This window comes from Corythoichthys intestinalis, chromosome 14, assembly GCF_030265065.1.
Source record: "Corythoichthys intestinalis isolate RoL2023-P3 chromosome 14, ASM3026506v1, whole genome shotgun sequence".
NCBI lineage: Eukaryota > Metazoa > Chordata > Actinopteri > Syngnathiformes > Syngnathidae > Corythoichthys > Corythoichthys intestinalis.
Window position 1 is genome coordinate 26600392 of NC_080408.1, and position 17176 is coordinate 26617567.

Sequence of the window (17176 nt, forward strand, 5' to 3'; positions counted from 1 at the left end):
CTGAACCATTAACCCACTTCAAACGAATTTGACGTCTATCAACGTAATTGGAACCCAATGAGTTAATAGCATTCAATTTTCACTTAGCATTGTTTGAACCTATGACAATGTTTTAAGGAGAGAAATACATCCTCTTTAATATGTTTTTCAAAAAGGGCAACTGTGTCTTCTTTATACTTGTTGCTGTCGCATGTGTGTTAAAACATTTTGTACATGATAAAACAGGAATAAGAGCATCATTTTACTTTTGCCTGTGTTTGCTGCAACTCCTGCCCCAGTTTCTCCCTCTCCATTTTCAGCATCTTGTTGGTCTCTTGGAGAGTGCTGATATTGCCCATGTTCTTCAGCTGAGTTTCTTTCTGAGCCAGCTTCTTCACTGTTGTCTGAGAGCGGGACAGAAAATCTGTATTTGTGTCCTATTTTTAAGATATGGAATACCGGTATATAATTTTTGATTCATTTCTTTACTTCTTTGGAGGAAACAGCTTTCAGAGCAGATTTTTTTTTAAATCCCCAAACTAATTGACAGCTTTATTCATTGGTTGGATGTTCTATTTCCATCCATCCATGATTCATTTCCTACCTGCATCTTCTCTCTCTCAGCATTCAGAGCTTCCTGAAGTTCTTTAAGTTCCCGGTTCTGATGTTCAACTCGCTGTTTGTAGCGGAGAGCTTCTCCTTCAGAGGCTTCACCTCGAGCTACAGCAATCTCTTTCTCTTTCCGTACAAACCTACAATGTTGATTTATTTTTCAAATGCAGTTAGTTGCTAGTTGCTACAGAACAACATTAAACATCTTACTCAATGTAACCGGTAACTTTGCAAGCCTCTTCCTATTGTCTTTTGACAGGTAGGCTACTTTAATATACCTGAGTATTTCTTGAATCTGCTCAAGCGTCTTCCCTTCCTCACTAAATGAAAAGTTGAGCTGCTGCTGCTCCGGTTGCTGTTGACGGCTCCTTGCAGCCATTTCGTCCATTTGTTCATGCAGGAGAGTGTTCTGTTTTCCCAGTTCTTCACAGCGACCACTCTGAGCAGCCAATTCATCCTTAAGGAGTGAACGTAAATACCAATAGGAAAGGCAAAAAAAACAACTACCTACTTTATTAGCATTATTTCTCTTACCTTTAGCTGCTTCTCCAAAGTGGTCCAGGCGGCAGCTTTTTCTTGTAAGCTTGAGTTGGATTTGTTCAATTGCTCTTCCAGATCCTTATTTCGTACTGCCTCTTCTTGCAATGTTTTCTTTAACTCCTTGAGGACCTCAACATCTGCTGCATGAAGCATCAACTCTCGCTCATATTTTGCTTGCGCCTCACCAGCTTGTTTAGTCTAAGAAAGGTAAAAACTGCTTTAGTAAAGCCAAACAAACAATTATTTCAAAACTCGCCCTCTAGCATTTTTACTAAACACTGTGCTATTAGAATTGCCTCGTAAGCATGCGCTCAAACGCAGAGAAGATAACTAAAGCCGGTAACAACCATGTGTATGTATGCTCGCTACTGACCTGCAGCAGGCTTTCCTGTATGGCCTTCTGCTCCAGAGTGACAGCTTTCGCAGCTCTCTCTAATGCCTCCTGCTGCTCTGCTTGGCTGGCCTTAAGACTGCGCTGCAGGTCACTCACCTAAAAGAAACATTATTACAAAGCAAAGCATTACACTACATTTCTCTGTAACGTAACGACTGTCCGCATTTTTTCACTAATTAAACGATTGAATCTTTTTAAAGGCTTTTCAAAAAGCAATTGCAAAGACTCCCAAAAGTCCATAACTATTGAAATGGTGTAGTCAAATGTTTTTAGCAGTTTCCCTTAGCAGAGTTTAAACTCAATGCTGTCTTGGGACGTAAGCAAGCTGACAGTTTCTACACAGCACTTATTAAAATGTCATCTATAAATTTAAGAAACCAACAATTTTGTTAGTGGTAGTTGTGGTTATCCGAACAGTCTTGATAGGGTGATTGTTCATTTTTTAATTTCAGAGGTTCCTGATGACACCAGTTTGTAGGTCTAAGTGAGAGTCATCGGTAGAGAACCAGGATAACCACTAATTCAGCATGAGGAGCATTTTTACTGGCATTGGTATTTATTTTATTTGGATCCAGTGTTGTTGTCTTCAACGATGACGATATCAAAAATATTTCGTCAACAAATTTTTCATGACGATGACGTCATGATGACGCGCTAAAAATGCGTCTTGGGAGACTAAAACATGACGAGATGGATGCCAGTTGTCATCTGAAGAGACTACAACGAGATGAAATTCGCCTTAATTTCCATCACTATGTGACATTTTCTTATTGTATGTGTGGTTAGCACACATTTTAGCAGTGTTTGTTCATTTCAGTTATGTGACATGCTACGCCCCCCGCCCTCGCCTCACACAGCGGTGAGTAAGCGTGTGTGTCCAGGCTCCTTTTGTGAAACATGTGTCAGGTGCTGCTTGGTAAGTTTTGCTTTCTTATCTTGGCTAGATCTGCCATGTTGCTTTAGCCTTTAACGATCCGTGATAAGTGATCATCACACACTAAACTAACTTGTAGCGTTAGCATAGCACTAGCATTTAGCGCGGTGAGTGTCTTCTTAAACTCCTAGAAAATGTTTTATAAACAGTTTGTGGCGTCCAGGTGAGTTTAGTTAATTGCAAATAATGTGCTGTTTACCTGCTAAGTGTGTATCATCATAATGAAGACGGCAGGGGCGGACTGGTAATCTGTGGGTTCTGGAGGATCACAGAACGGCCGGTGCCCTGGACGGCCGGCGGCCGCCATTCATTATGCATCACTGTTTTTATCCCCCCTATCCTCTGATTATCTACAGTTCGCATCCAATCCGACAGGTGGCAGCAATGCGCCTGGTTTTTCACCGCCAATCTGATAGACTAGGAACGACGAAAGCACAGAGTAGCCTTCATTGGTTCCTTCCTTGTGGAAGCAAAATAGCGACGAGTGTTAATGCACAATATGGATGGTGGTGGCAAAAAAACTGAAAAGAGCAGGGTGGCGCGGAGAAGGTTAGAGAGAAAAAATTAAAGAAACTGGAGAGTGAAGCATTAAAATGTCATAAATCGACAAATATTTTCGCAAGCAGCAGTCTGGCTGCAACGGCCACGTCGGGTAACAACAGCTCAGCTCCCGGCGATGGTGAGAGGGAGCTGCAGCCGCTCTGACGTGCAGACGGTGCTGGGAGAGAGAAAAGAAGAGGGAGGGGGCAACGATAAACTGTTGGAAGTTCCCCAGACAAGCGCAGGGCAAGTAAATTGGGATGAAGAGGGTTACTTGCTCTGTAAACTGGCAATTGTTATCCATCAGGTAGCTACATTTTAAATCAAATAAATGACAATTAAAGGGTTAGTGCCAGCTAGTCGATGTACCCGTTTGCAATCGTGTCAAGTTACAGTATGCTAGTCCTACTATCCCTCTCCTAAGAAAAAATATTTTAGCCGTAAAACAATGTATGCACACGCAGCATAGCAATATTAATTCAGAAGAAATATAACAAAATATTAATAAAATGAATGGTTTTACTTTAAAGTTTAGGTAGTTAAATTGATGTTATATACATTATTAATCATTTATATATCGTTTTGTTTTCTGGTTAATACTTTCCAATGAAGTTTATGTATACAGGATTTGTCTTGAAATGTGTATTGTATTTTCATTGAAATTTATTATTTTTATGGCAAGATTAATTATGGCAGGGGTCTCCAAACCGGTCCTCAAGGGCCGCTGTGGGGCCTGGTTTTTGTTTTAACCGATCGAGTACCGACAGTTTAACCAATGAAGTTTCTGCTAAAACAAGCAGCACCTGACTGCAATCAACTGATTACACTTGTAAGACACCAGATTGGTGCAGAGGTTTTGTCTTGTTTTGTTGGAATGAAATCCTGCGCCCGCCGCAGCCCTATGTGGAATAGTTTGGAGACCACTGAATTATGGCATAAACAATTAAGTCATTTTATAGACAGAGATCTATAGAGATATATTATAATCAATTGGATACGTAAAACTTGCTTTGAAAAATAAATTCTTTCATTTGTTTATTCAGGTTGATCATAGAGCTAGTACAGAAAATGAATCCAACTCCAGTTCAGCCTTGCAGTACTTTGAGCGCCCGTAGTCAGACAGTCACAGTCTAGACACATTTTCTTCATTTTTCTCTCAAAGTGCACGAAATTGGTGCATTTTACAATAAAATGTAAAAAAAAAAAAAAAAAATTCTCCCGGGAGGGGCATGTTCCCGGACCCCCCTATGGGGTCTGTGTTTCCCTTCGTATAGCGATTCTTATGGGCTGGGCTGAGTCAAAGTCCAGGGCTGCTTTTTAGTCCCAGTCCGCCCCTGGAAGACGGTGATGTCCTTGTAGACTACAATTATGTAATCGTCTGTCAATGTCTAACAATTATTTATCGATTGATTTATTCATGGACTAAAACTTTTGAAGTTTAAAGACAAAAATATTTTGACAATTGCAGACTAAAAATTGACGAAGACGAACACATTTTGAAATGACTAAAATATGACTAAGACTAATTAGTGTTTTCGTCCAAAAGACTAAGACAGAAACATAGACTTCATAATGATTTTGACGGGGCACAATGCCCAGACACTGCGCCACGCCTTCAAGTAGGGGGCCGTCCCACACCCCGCTTCAGTCGGTCGAAGTCGGTCGCAGTTATTCTCAAACACATGCAGCGATCCAACGCCGGTTTTAGGTTGAAAAAGTACGAAAGCTGTACCGCATATACAAACAGGAATGATTGTCTCAGGAGTGATTTGTTCAAGGATTTAAGGTAATTATTATATTTTTCATACCATGCATGCATTTTGAAACGTTGTGAAAAAAATCAATGGGAGAAATTAACCGCTCCGGCGTAGGCGTCATAATTCGCAATGTTTACGTAAAATAAATGCTAACTGCCTGTTTTTTTTGCTTATAACAAAGAATCGAGACTGTTTTACATTCATACCTACAAAGAATTCAGGGATTTAAGCATTTATTCACTAGAATTTTCAACGTAAAAAGCTCTTTGTGGTGATAAGGTGGCGCCACAGTGGCTTAAAGACTAGCAGCACATTCGACATATTTACATAAAATAAATGCTAACGGCCCCCCTTTTTTTTTTTTTTTTTTTTTTTTTTTTTTGCTTTTAATCAAGATTTGAGACAGTTTTACGTCCATATCTATAAAGAATTCAGGGATTTCAGCATTATTTCACAAGAATTTTCGACGTAAAAAGCTCTTTGTGTTTCCACTCGGTCAGCTTTGACGCAGATAGGCCCCCTATTAATCGGCCCCGCGTCCCATCAATATATTATGAAATCTATGACAAAAATTAAAAGGGCTGTCAAAACCAACACTGTTTGGATCGTCACATTTATTAGTATATGAGAGCTGGTGTTAAAAACAGATGTGTCGTACTTTCAAATAGACAAAAAAATGTTGTGTAGCTTTTCCACACTTTTACAAAAGGGTGCGAAAGACCTACTTGTTTCTCAACCGTCTCCAAAGCCTTCCTCTTCTCCTGTTGTGCTTGCTCATTCTTTTTCTCCACTTCTAATATCTGACTTTCAAGCTTCTTCTGGATGTCTTCTGATTCCTTGAGTCTCATTTCAAGAGGTGCACGTTGCTGAAATTGGATATTATGTAAAAGTTGAATTTGTATGTCTGCTTGAATGTGTATGTAAAAACAAATGACATTAACTTCACCTCTTTCTCATTTTTCAGACTGTCTTCCAAAGTCAGTACTACAGCCCTGTACTGCTCAACGGTAGCATTAGCATTTTTCAGCTGCTCTGCTAGTTTGTTGATCTGCTCCTCCGCAGCATTTAGATTACTTTTGACCTCAGCCAGCTCGGACAGGCCAGCCTGCTGAGTGGTTTGAACAGGGGACCGCACTGAGAAAATACAGGGGTGGAATATGATAAATGGTTACAACTTCAGATACAGCATGGCATTACTTCACATAAAGGAAACTGGTTACCTCTGACAGGTGTTCTGAGAGTTGCTGCTCTGGTTACTGGGGTGCTAACACCCTCTGTTGAAGTAGAAGCCAGTTGAGCTTTCAGCGCAACCAACTGCTGTTCAGAGTTTTTCAACAACTCTCTTGTCTTTAGTTGTAAGGTGTTTTGTGACTCAAGTTGTTTTTTAGCTTCTATTAATTGAGCCTACATGTAAAAATAGGAAATGGATAAAAAAAAAAAAAAAGTATTATCCATAAGCTTTGTTCAACCTCAGATATCAAATTGCATACAAGGATACATACGTCCATATTACGTCCAAGCGTATGTCTCTGGGCTACTTCCTTCTCTAGTCGAGTCTTCATTGAGGCCAGTTCTGTTTCCAGATTCTCAATCTTACTATTCAGTCGTTGACGAATCTCTGTGTCTGTACGTTCCATTGTTAACTGGACAATTATAAGAATGGAGGAGGAGAAGTGGTCAAAAGCAGAAACAAATAAAAGTAGACATAAATGGAAAATTTACTTTTGAATGACTTGTATAGAATTAGTTGGGATTCTGATGTGCTTGCCCAGATATTTAACTATGACATTACACAATCAAGAAAACATGATATAATTTGCCCATTTCAGAAAGTTTGTCTGGGAGAAGACCGATCTGAATTCTGAATTGAAATATCACTGTGACACAACGATGGGTGGTGCACTGAAGACCGAACTACCCATTCCAAAGTCCTTTTGTGTCTGTGAATATTCGCATTCAATGAAGAGATATTACCTGTATTGTCTTGAGGTTGGTGAGTAGTAGGTTTTGGTTACGTTGCTCTGCCAGCATTGCCTCTTTCTCTCGATTGAGTCGACTCTCCACTTGTTTTAGCATGTCTCTCTCTTTAGTCAAGTTCTCGACCCGCACCTATGAATAAAGTTAATGCAATAGCAGTTGAAGAGGACAAACAATAAACTAGATTCATAACTGACATGGACGTCAATTCAGAAAATGTTGTATATTGTTCAATAAAAGAGAATGTGAACTGTAAAAAAAAAAAAAAAATGTGCATTAGCCTTTGAAAGGGAAAAGATTTCAGAAGTTTTCTATTCTTTTAGTTTCCAGGGATTAAATTTTGTGATGTTTCAGGCCTACAGTAAATGCTCAGTCCAGATTGATCTTCCTTACCTCTTCTAGTGCTAGTTTTTCATTAGCTTGCCGCAGGTCCTGGGACATAGTATGGACAATGTGTTCAAGTCGTTGGACTGTTGCAGCAATTTTTTGGTTTCTGTTCTGGAGAGCTGAAGTCTCTCTACGAAATGCTGTGACAGTCTCCTGGAGCATTTCATACCTGCCATGAAAACAAAAAGCAATTCTTGGAAGCATTACCAAAAAGAGACAAAATTCTCATTTGTACTAAAGAATCCTAATCCTGACAGATTTTGCCCACCTTTTGTTGCTAAACTCCAGTTGAGAAGTTAATTTGGCATTACTTGAGCGAGCCTCTGTCAGCTGCCTCTCCAGTCTGTCATGGGAATCATTCAACATTTTGTCGTTCTCTGCCTTTTCTTTCTTGTACAAGGTGAAGGCATCATTTAGCTGGAGGAATAGAGGCCAAACACTGATTTACATAGATTAATTTATCGGCAATACATCTTTTCACGACATTTGAAAAGATTTTTAACCTGTTTTAATGCAGCTTTAGCCTGAGAAGTTTGTGCAGACTCAGCAGCAACTCGTAGAGGCGTTGAACGAGTTACTGGGGCTGATGGCCGAGCGGGTGGAGGGTAAGCAAAATCTGGAGCAATAGAAAAATGTGAAAAAGAAACAAGAGGATTGATTAATTTATAGGAGCCACTGAACTCATCAGAGATCGTCAGCATATTGCTGCCAGAAGTTTTAAAGGGTTTAAACGAGTTTTGAAGGTAAGTGTATGATGAACTGTGTTTGATTTAATGACTAGCACTGTAGACAGGGGTTCATTTATGTAACACAAAATTTGCATGTTTGGTGTGTATTGAGGCTGAAAGCGACTACCGTATATAAATTGTATACCATTTTCCGGTTTAGTTAGTTCCGCTAAGATGATATGCTGATCTTCCACAACAGTAAATCAGTAAGTTATTTTTGAAACATAAATATTAACACAAAACAAAATTGTACTTATGTGTTATTTTGAAGAAAAAAATAAAAAAGAAATTTAATGTCTTAGATTTTCAAGGATCCACGGGAATCCTAATAATACCGCATTTAAATCTACTGTATACGTATGCTGTGGTTTAGTACACTACTTTTGTGGCATGAATAGTTCCTGTCTGTCACTTTTTTCCCACTCCCGCCACCCTCTCCTCTATTTGCCATCTATCCAGCCAAGAGGCACATGCCTTTGCTTGCTCGCTGGGCTCCTCGTTCTCAAACAACTAATATTCTGTAAACTCCACACTCTGCCGTTATTGCCGGCTAGTCGTTCGAAAGGCACTTCAACTTGAAAAAAGTCTGCCTCCTCGCCTGGTTGCTGAACTACAGTGCTTTTCAACCCCCACCTAACTAGTAAAAGCTTGCAACTGACTGAAATACCCCATCCTGCATGCACGGAAAACCGCTGAAGCAGGACTGTCAAGTGAGTAAATATTTTTGTACAATTTTGAAACTGTGAACCTCAATGTCATTGAAGGGTAATTGACGCGTCTCTGAAATGTTGGTCAACACAAGCATTGCCAAGGCCCACGAGCTTTCCACCAACACACCCACTCCACTGATGATTAGCCCAATCAAACCAAAGAGTTGAAATTTAAATATTTTTCAAATTGGATCCAGTCAGCTGCATATAAATGAAAATTGGAACACTTCAGAAAGGCAAAGAAAAGGACAAACTAAAATGGCTTGAGAAATGACATTATGGGCACTTTCGACGCAAATTGTCGCGCAAACCTGGCAAAGTGGCATCCAAAAACAATGATAAAAGATATTAGTGTGACTTTAAGGTTAGTTTCTTCCGAAATTGAAATTGAATTGAGTCACTGATTCACACTCTGTCCTTTGTTTTAGTGACTGGATGTTGACCATTAAATATGTTATACGTGTTGCCATCATTATTTGCAAATCTCCAGTCCTCAACCATGTTAAAATCAAATCTTAATAATGTAATCTAATCTGTGACAAGTAATGTGATTGCTTTTTTTTTTTAACCTAGTGAATGCAACATTTTCTTACCTCACGACGTGTGTAGTAAGAAACATACAAAACTAATTCTTTGAATGATTATAAGATAAAGCGGTCTGCAATGGACTTTTAGATGTCACCTTGAGAGGGAAGGGTGAAGCCAGTGGTATGTGACAAAAGGGCTTTGTACATGTCTCTCTGTCTAGCATTGGAGTCAGCAAGTTGTTTCTGCTGCTTCCCTTGCTCGCTTAACTGCTCCAACTCTTTCTGAAGTTTATCCACACTAGTCTCCAACTCCAACACACTGTAAAGAAATAGAGGGGCAAGAGATTTAACTCATTTAGTAATTATTTGATTATGTTTAACATTTGCTACGTTTGATGTATGTGGTGATGGTACCATTTGTCCAGCTTTTTATTTACCAACTAAAAATGAATATACAGCATGAATGGGGAACATTTTGAAAACATTAAGAATATTAATATGATTAGGATGAGAATAGAGTCATAAATGTGATGATTTGATGAGTCATAAAGTTGTATTGCTCAAATTATAAGTAAGAATTAATTTGGAGTTCGATGTGTTCCTATTAACCATCAGAAATTAAGCAATAAGTGCTACAATAAAAGTAAACTAATCATAAATATAAAAATGAAAATTTGTATTCGTAATAGCACTGTTACCGTGTTGATTTTGCTTGGATTTGCTGATTTGTATTCTCTTCCTCGAGCTTCTTCAGCCTTTCCAGCAGGCTTCTGTTTTGCATCTGGAGCTCCTCAACACTGCGGAAGGAAACCTGATGTGGCCTGGCACCTGTGCCTGAAATATTGGCGGCACTGCCTTCATCCTTAGTCACTGGATTACCTCTGGCTTCCTCAAGTTCAACCAACAGTGCACAAACCTGGAATGAATGAAAAATTATTCCCCAGTGAGAAAAATATTACAGTATATAAACACAAACAAGGGTAAGAAAACAGGAGCATTAGAATACAAATGATAGTCCATATTTATGTTCCTTATTACCATGCTTGGCCCCTTTCAAATGAAATGTGTGTATGCTGTTTGTGGCTATATGCAACATACTTGTGTAGAGGTATCATCCAACAGTCTTTCTGTCCTCAGTTTGGCCTTCTCCAGGTTGTCACAATGTTGCTTGGCTTCGTCTTTCTCTTTCTGTAAGCTGTATATCTCCTAATAATGACACACAAGTTGTTAGAGCCAAAGTTACAGGTATTTATTTATAAAAAAATGACAAAAAATGCATGCATTCAATGTCAATGCCTCTACCGTTCGGGCCTGTTCCAGTTTATTCCAGAGGGAGGCCATTGAACTCTGCATGGTCTCAAACTCTTCCCTCTGACGTCTTAGGACAGGGGCTTTGCATTCCACCTCTTGGACGACCTCATCCAACACTTTGCTCACCCTTCTGGTCTCCTGCTTCTCTAGTTGCAGCTGAGTCTGGCACTCAGAGTAGGCATTATACAGCTGACAGCACAAAAAAAAAAAAAAAAGAAATCGGTCAAAGGAATACCATTACTTCAAGTATTGTCACGACACTATAATGTTTAACTCGATAGACTTAAAAAAAAACAAAAAAAAACTTGATACTCCATATCATTTTTGATATTACATAAATTAAAAAAAAAATAAAATGAAAAGTTTTTTTTTTTATTAGCAAAGATAACGCAATAGTATTTTCATTACCATTACTATCAAGAGTAGTGCAAAATAAAATTTCTGTTGATGTGTAGTAGTGCAAAAAGAAATAAATGATACTGTCTACAGTTACTTGTACAATGTATAACATTACTAGCAACAATTTCATTATACGACAGGTTCATAATTGGAACAAATTATCATAATTTGATTTCCATTATTGACAATCTTTTTTCCTGGAGTGAGTTGTGAATTTTTAACATTGATGATAAAGAACCCAGCGAGGCAGTTAGCTCAGGTTTGGTCAGGTCAACTTACATCAAAAAACTTCATTCCAGGCTTAACAATAGCAGCAATGGCAGCAGCAGAAGGACACATGGATTCAAGCTGCTCCTCAGTCAGTGAGGGTGCACCTGAAGGAAAACAAATTCTTTAACATTAGTTGAGATGACAAGGGCTGGTGGTGAGCCAGTAATGGTGGGGTATATCACAATTTTGCCATTGAATTCTTTAATTTTGTCTTGGGCTAAATTAAGAATAAAGTGAACATTGACAAATGAAAAATGTTATACTGTATAAGGTTTGATTGGAGGAGAACAAAAAAACATGACATTGGCTGACAATGGGTAGTGAATTGCAGCGGAGAGCAGAGTTACCATTTACTTTCATGTCTACAGATGAGGTCATGTTTTCAAGCAACAAAAATATTGATGTATAACAATGAAAAATAATTTGTCATCTTCTCTTACAACTAGAGCTGTCCCGACTAGTCGATGTTGTCGACGTCATCCATGACGTAAATGCGTCAAGGGCAAAACATACCGTCGACGGGTAATGACGGGTTAAAAAAAAAATTACATGCGGATAAAGTTTAGAATGGCAGGCGCTCGCGAGGCAAGCGGTTGTTACTAACACCCCCAAGGGGGCCGCTGTTATTTCAATGTGACCGGCATTGTCAGATTGAGCAAAGAGGAAGAAAGTGAGCAGGCGAGAGAGAGGGAGTGAGATCGGTGAGTTGGGGAAGTGCGCGGGTAGCGCGGAGTTCAGTGGCTGCATCCCCTACGTTTTTGTTTTGGTCAATAAAAGTATCCGTAAAGAGCCATCCGACGCCTCTCGGTGTTTTTATGCACGCCGCCGCCTTCCTGAGGAGGAAATCGGACGAACCGACGATAACGAACCAAGTGAATTGCCGGTTCACTTCTTACTACGGCGAGGAGTTGAAAACACCGCCAATTACCAAAAAGGGCAGAAAAATATGGAGGGTTCCACAGTGTGTACTCTTTGCTAAGCTAAGCTCGCATACCACGGTAGCACGTCGGCTATGAACGAACACTTGAAGCGCCGTCACCAAAGTATAATTTTCGAGGACAACAAGAAACAACAAGCTAACAGATTGTAAGTCCATACAACTTTCTAACGATTTTTTAAAATGGAAGTTACCTTTATGTGTGTCGTATCAACGTGCATTTTTATTTAATGAAATAATTAAAATATATATCTAATTTTTTTTAATTACTATTAAATTTATTAGGGTCATGGAAGCTCCCACTTGGGGAAAATATATACATACATCCTGTATATACATAATATAATAAAAATATATATGGAAACAGCACTGGCCTGCTTACTGTAATCCATGACTGCACTAATGTTACTTACTTTATATTATAAAGTATCATTGTGTATATACATATAGTAGTATACTATAAAATGAAGACTATACTGTATATTTAATTTTTGTTTCTGTGAGTATGTGTGCCTCTCATTCAAAATAGTTGTGGTAACATTTCAGTGTGCCTTCTACTTTATCTATTTTCAGGATAAAACAAACAAAAGTTGAACAGTTTTTCCCCTCCCCCAAAAATGCAGAATGCACACCAGAAAAAGCATCTGAACTCACACAAAGTATTCTGAAAATGGTTGTCCGAGACATTGCAATTCATTTTATCATTTAGAACAATATAGACAATGACATACCACAAAAAGAGTAAAAATTGTTTTGACTCCTGTTAAAGAGGTGAAGTCTCAGTGTTTCCGTGTACATTTTTTTGCACTAGTTGCCAGCATCATTTGACCTCATTGTTTGTGATTTATTATTGATATTTATGTTATTTATTTATACGTTAATATAGAATTTAGGTGTTCCAAAATGTTTTTTGTGAAATAATAAGCTTCAACAAAAATTTCATTTCTAAAGTAGTAAAAAAAAAAAAAAAAAATTTTTTTTTAAATTAGATTAGTCGACTAATCGTAAAAATAGTCGGCTGACTAATCGGGAGAAAATTAGTCGTTTGGGACAGCCCTACTTACAACAGTATTTCCCAGAGGCTTTCAATGAAGCGTTCTCCAGCTCCTTCTCCATTTTTTTGATCTTGTCGTTAAGCTCTACTTCTGAACGGGTCTTTTGCTCCTCTGCATCAGACACCTTCTTTTCCAGCATTTTGTTCGCTACAAGTACACAGATATGATAAAAGAATTTGGTTACATTTTTCCTGACGTGATATATGTTTTAGGTGGACTTTGGGAATAAAGTTCATGTTTAACCAGACAAATTTTTTTCGCACACTTTATTTTCTCAGTCATAGCCAGATATGAGGTGTCCATCCAATAGGGGCCATATTCTCCCATAACTGGGAAGTTAGAAAAAGTACGCAGCTGCATGCATTCTCTCATCAATTAAAATCATTCAATCTCCAAATATGTTCACTCTCGATTAAATTTGGCCCAGAAATCCAGACAGAACCACGTACAGTATAAGTATCTAAAAACATGCACGTCACGCGCGTGAACAGAACAAAGATTATGGAATGGGAGAATATGACCCTAAGTGACAAGATTTATGTTGAAAGTCCATTTAGAAAAGGGAAATAAAATTAGAACGATCAGGGAGATAATAATCAACTGGACTCAAACCTTCTGCAGTGTTTTTAACCAGTTTGCTAAGTTCTTCCACTGCTCTGCTTAGTTCTTGGTTCTTAGTTTCCATGTCTGCTGCTACTCCCTTCAAATTTAAGAATAGAAAATGAGGTTAGAAACATTAGTTTTTTTTGTTTTTTCTTTTAATTCTATGACTTATATATGTTTAATCATCATGGAAGTTCATATACTACAGTATTCAGCCTCATTTTGCACAGATTATCTTACACATTGCGTTGCATTAGCAAGTCTTAACAGTATCAGTACAGTTTGACCAATGTGCCACTATTCTTCTCAATGCCTGATCTACCCATCACCTGTATTTGCCATGCGATTAATTGTAGCCAATTTGACGGTTAGCTGAGATACAGACAAGTTTACCCCCCCCCCACACACACACACACACAAATCTAAGCCTGTAGAAATTGACAGATGGGCAAACATCCACGAAATAGAATGTAACAAAATATTTGTTGTCACCTTGTAGAGAGAGGACAACTTGACATGAGCATTGAGCTCATTCCGGTATTTTTCCTCCATGGAACTAAGTTCATCCTTAGCCTAGAGTGTTAAACACAGAATGTAAAAATGGGTCCCACTTCCAAAACACAATAATAATCATTTGGAGCATCTGGAAAGTATCAGACTACCTTTACTTTTTCTACAATTTGCTTTCTTAGTCATATTCCAATATTATATTTTTATTATTAAATGAAAAAATAAATAAATTAGAAAAGGAAACAGCAACTTTATTGGCCACTCATACAGAAGTCCCATTTTTGAGACGTCGGGAGTCCTGTATACATGTATATTTGTTAATCTACCTGTTTTAGTTTGTTGTTCAAGTCTTCAGCTCGTTTATTCTGGTTTTCACTGGACTGATTCAGAGAACTGAGTTGACTTTCCAATCTGGTCACCTATTGGGGGGGAAATAAATAAACAAACAAACCGTCAATCGCACCACGGAAACCATGTAAAGCAGTGGTTCTTAACATTTTACAGTGCAAAGTTAACTGAAGCCGACTCAAATATTGTCACCTTCCTATAATAATGGCCCAAGTAATTTATTTACATAAAAGTGTTTTTGTAATTTATCATCTCATCATACTGAAATGAAGCATTTTAGCTCACTTCAAGTTCATTCAGTCACACAATTCTACAGTCAACGAAAGCTTTAGTTACTTAAAATGATTTTTTTAAAAATCCATAATTAATTATAGCAGTTACACCTGACCTAAGCTGTAACTGCATCCAGTGGTGTGTTCGTCATAACATCTTAATTCCCGAAATGTTGAGCCCTATGCTTATATTACCAGATATTTTGAATGCTATTTAATTGGCCACTGGCTATCTGCATTTTATCTTCATTAATTTTCTATTCATTTACTGACATGGTCTCTATAAAATGTGCATTTTATGGTAAATGTAGATGACATACATCGTGGCTTTATTTTTGTTTCTTCATTTAACTGCATTGTTTCACTGTTACCTGCTCAGTCTTGCTTTTCAGATTACCCTTGAGCACCAGTATCTCTTTGCCAGTTTCTCTGTTTGAGTTCAATAGTTCTTCAGTTTTGGTCTTCAGTTCTGCAGTCAACCATTCGATTTTTTTATCCAGCAACTCCTTTTCCTGCTCCATGCGCTTCTCCCGGTGCTACAGGAACAGGCAAAAGCAGCACATATTCTAGCATTAGAGCACTAGGGTATTATTGGCAAAGCAAAAGAACAGGTAAGGAGTTCCCCAATATTACCTTGAGAAAATCCTAACATGTGTTCTGGTCATGATAATTCTAAATAAATGATGCATGAACTAGACATGAAGGTGTGACAATAGTGTTCAAATGATGTGTTACATGGTGCAAACATGAAACAAGCACAGTCTGTCTTTTCCTGTGTTAACTCTAGGTTTCATTTTATTTTCATATGTTGAAGCAAGCATTTTTAGACATCTAACGTGATGGCACTAAAAATAGTCAGACATTAGCTTCCAGATTGAGCAATATTTTTTTCCCCTGTATACCTGAACAGAGGCCTGTGAGGACTGGAGCTCATCCAGTTTTAACTGCAGCTCCACCTTGACTTTGTTGGTCTCCACCAGTCTCTCATTTAAGCGCTTTGCATCTTCTAAAATGCCATAAAAGAGGCCATAAAAATGAAAATTGTATTTAATTATTCAATTACTCATACGTACATGAATAGTCCTTCATTGAGTGCACCAATGTTTGTGAGGTTTGCAATCATACCAGTCAGGTTTTCCACCTCTTGAGTTCTCTTCTCCAGCAACCGTGCCAGTTCTCTTTTTTCCGCCTCGAGCTCATACTTCGATTTGGACTGCTGCGCTTAAACACACACATTTCTGACAAAGCTGCTTTAAGAGAACTTCAATAATCTTGACAAATACCTGTTGCTCGGTTTTCACCTCAGAAGTATCTCCTTCAATTCCCTTTAGAACACTCAGCTCTTCATCTGTACAACAAAATTAAAAGAGCAATTATCAATTTGCATAGGTCAGCATTTAGAGATGACCATTTAAAGTTGAAATAAAGCTATGGCAGTTGACTTGAAACAAGTAAAATTCAGAGCTACATTTTAGTTCGAGCGAAAACTTACTTAGCTTTTTATTTTCCTCCTTGAGTGTCTGCAGGTCTCGAGTGGCACACAGGATCTGTTCCTGACTTTCTCCAAGTTTCTTATCAATGTCAAAGAACTGTTGTTCTGTTGAACAAAATGAAGGAACCACGAGTGATGTCAACGCCACACATAAACCAGTATTGTCAGTGGTAGAATCCCATATAATTCGTTTAGCTAAATTAAACTGGCATTGTCACAAACATTTCCTAACATGGCAAACCTTTATAATTATTGTATCAAGCTACCTTTAAGTATACTCAATGTCGCCATATACACACCGACCGTAAACAAAATTATGTCTCGAAGTTTTTTGTTGTTGTTGACTTTTACATAAAGCTGTCAACCAAGTTAGCAATGTAGCTATTGTTAGCCGGTGATGGCGCCACACATCCCCCCAATCCAATAAAATATATACGCTGTATTTACTAAGTTCATTAAGTTTTTCTACGATGAATAAAAAAAATGAAACAAACAACTTCTCAACTAAATGCATTCACGCACCACTGTTCGCTTTGAATCGCTCCTGTTGGGTCAAGAGTGCCTCATTAGCATTCTGTAGCTCCGATACAAACTTCTCCAGCTTATTTTGGACACCTTTAGGGAGCTTGTTCAACTCCGTCCGCTCCAGAACCTGCAGCAGGACGGCCGCCATCTCCAGTTACCCTTGCAAAATGTCTAAGAATATAATAAACCCAGTCCTCATGAAATAACGTGCTGCGTCGACTCTTGAAGTTGAAAAGTATCAGATACGCTCATCTGTGAGAACTTCAAATTTCTAACATACAACAGCAGAAAGAACATTGCACTTCAAAATAAACGTAAGTATCACCTCTGAGATTCAAATTAAAGTGGTATGTTGTTTTTGTCTTTACC

General features: G+C 38.3%; 1 protein-coding gene across 2 annotated transcripts in view; it reads right to left on the reverse strand.

The window, feature by feature from the left end:
• LOC130930083 (nucleoprotein TPR-like) overlaps positions 1-17072 on the reverse strand; it is a 40555-nt gene extending 23483 nt beyond the window's left edge. For both annotated transcript variants that reach the window (XM_057857798.1, XM_057857797.1), the window contains exons 1-28: positions 16805-17072; positions 16283-16387; positions 16074-16138; positions 15916-16006; positions 15693-15796; positions 15162-15326; positions 14497-14589; positions 14153-14233; positions 13670-13757; positions 13067-13204; positions 11075-11169; positions 10388-10585; positions 10184-10291; positions 9784-10001; positions 9241-9404; positions 7624-7736; positions 7389-7537; positions 7127-7289; positions 6731-6865; positions 6259-6399; positions 5977-6160; positions 5703-5890; positions 5482-5622; positions 1505-1621; positions 1126-1329; positions 870-1048; positions 584-731; positions 246-383 (exon numbers count right to left, since the gene is read on the reverse strand). In XM_057857798.1, the coding sequence (XP_057713781.1) occupies positions 246-383; positions 584-731; positions 870-1048; positions 1126-1329; positions 1505-1621; positions 5482-5622; positions 5703-5890; positions 5977-6160; positions 6259-6399; positions 6731-6865; positions 7127-7289; positions 7389-7537; positions 7624-7736; positions 9241-9404; positions 9784-10001; positions 10184-10291; positions 10388-10585; positions 11075-11169; positions 13067-13204; positions 13670-13757; positions 14153-14233; positions 14497-14589; positions 15162-15326; positions 15693-15796; positions 15916-16006; positions 16074-16138; positions 16283-16387; positions 16805-16955 (3864 nt within the window). In that variant the 5' untranslated portion in view covers positions 16956-17072. The remainder of the gene's footprint in view (positions 1-245; positions 384-583; positions 732-869; positions 1049-1125; positions 1330-1504; positions 1622-5481; positions 5623-5702; positions 5891-5976; positions 6161-6258; positions 6400-6730; positions 6866-7126; positions 7290-7388; positions 7538-7623; positions 7737-9240; positions 9405-9783; positions 10002-10183; positions 10292-10387; positions 10586-11074; positions 11170-13066; positions 13205-13669; positions 13758-14152; positions 14234-14496; positions 14590-15161; positions 15327-15692; positions 15797-15915; positions 16007-16073; positions 16139-16282; positions 16388-16804) is intronic.
• Positions 17073-17176: the final 104 nt, after the last annotated feature.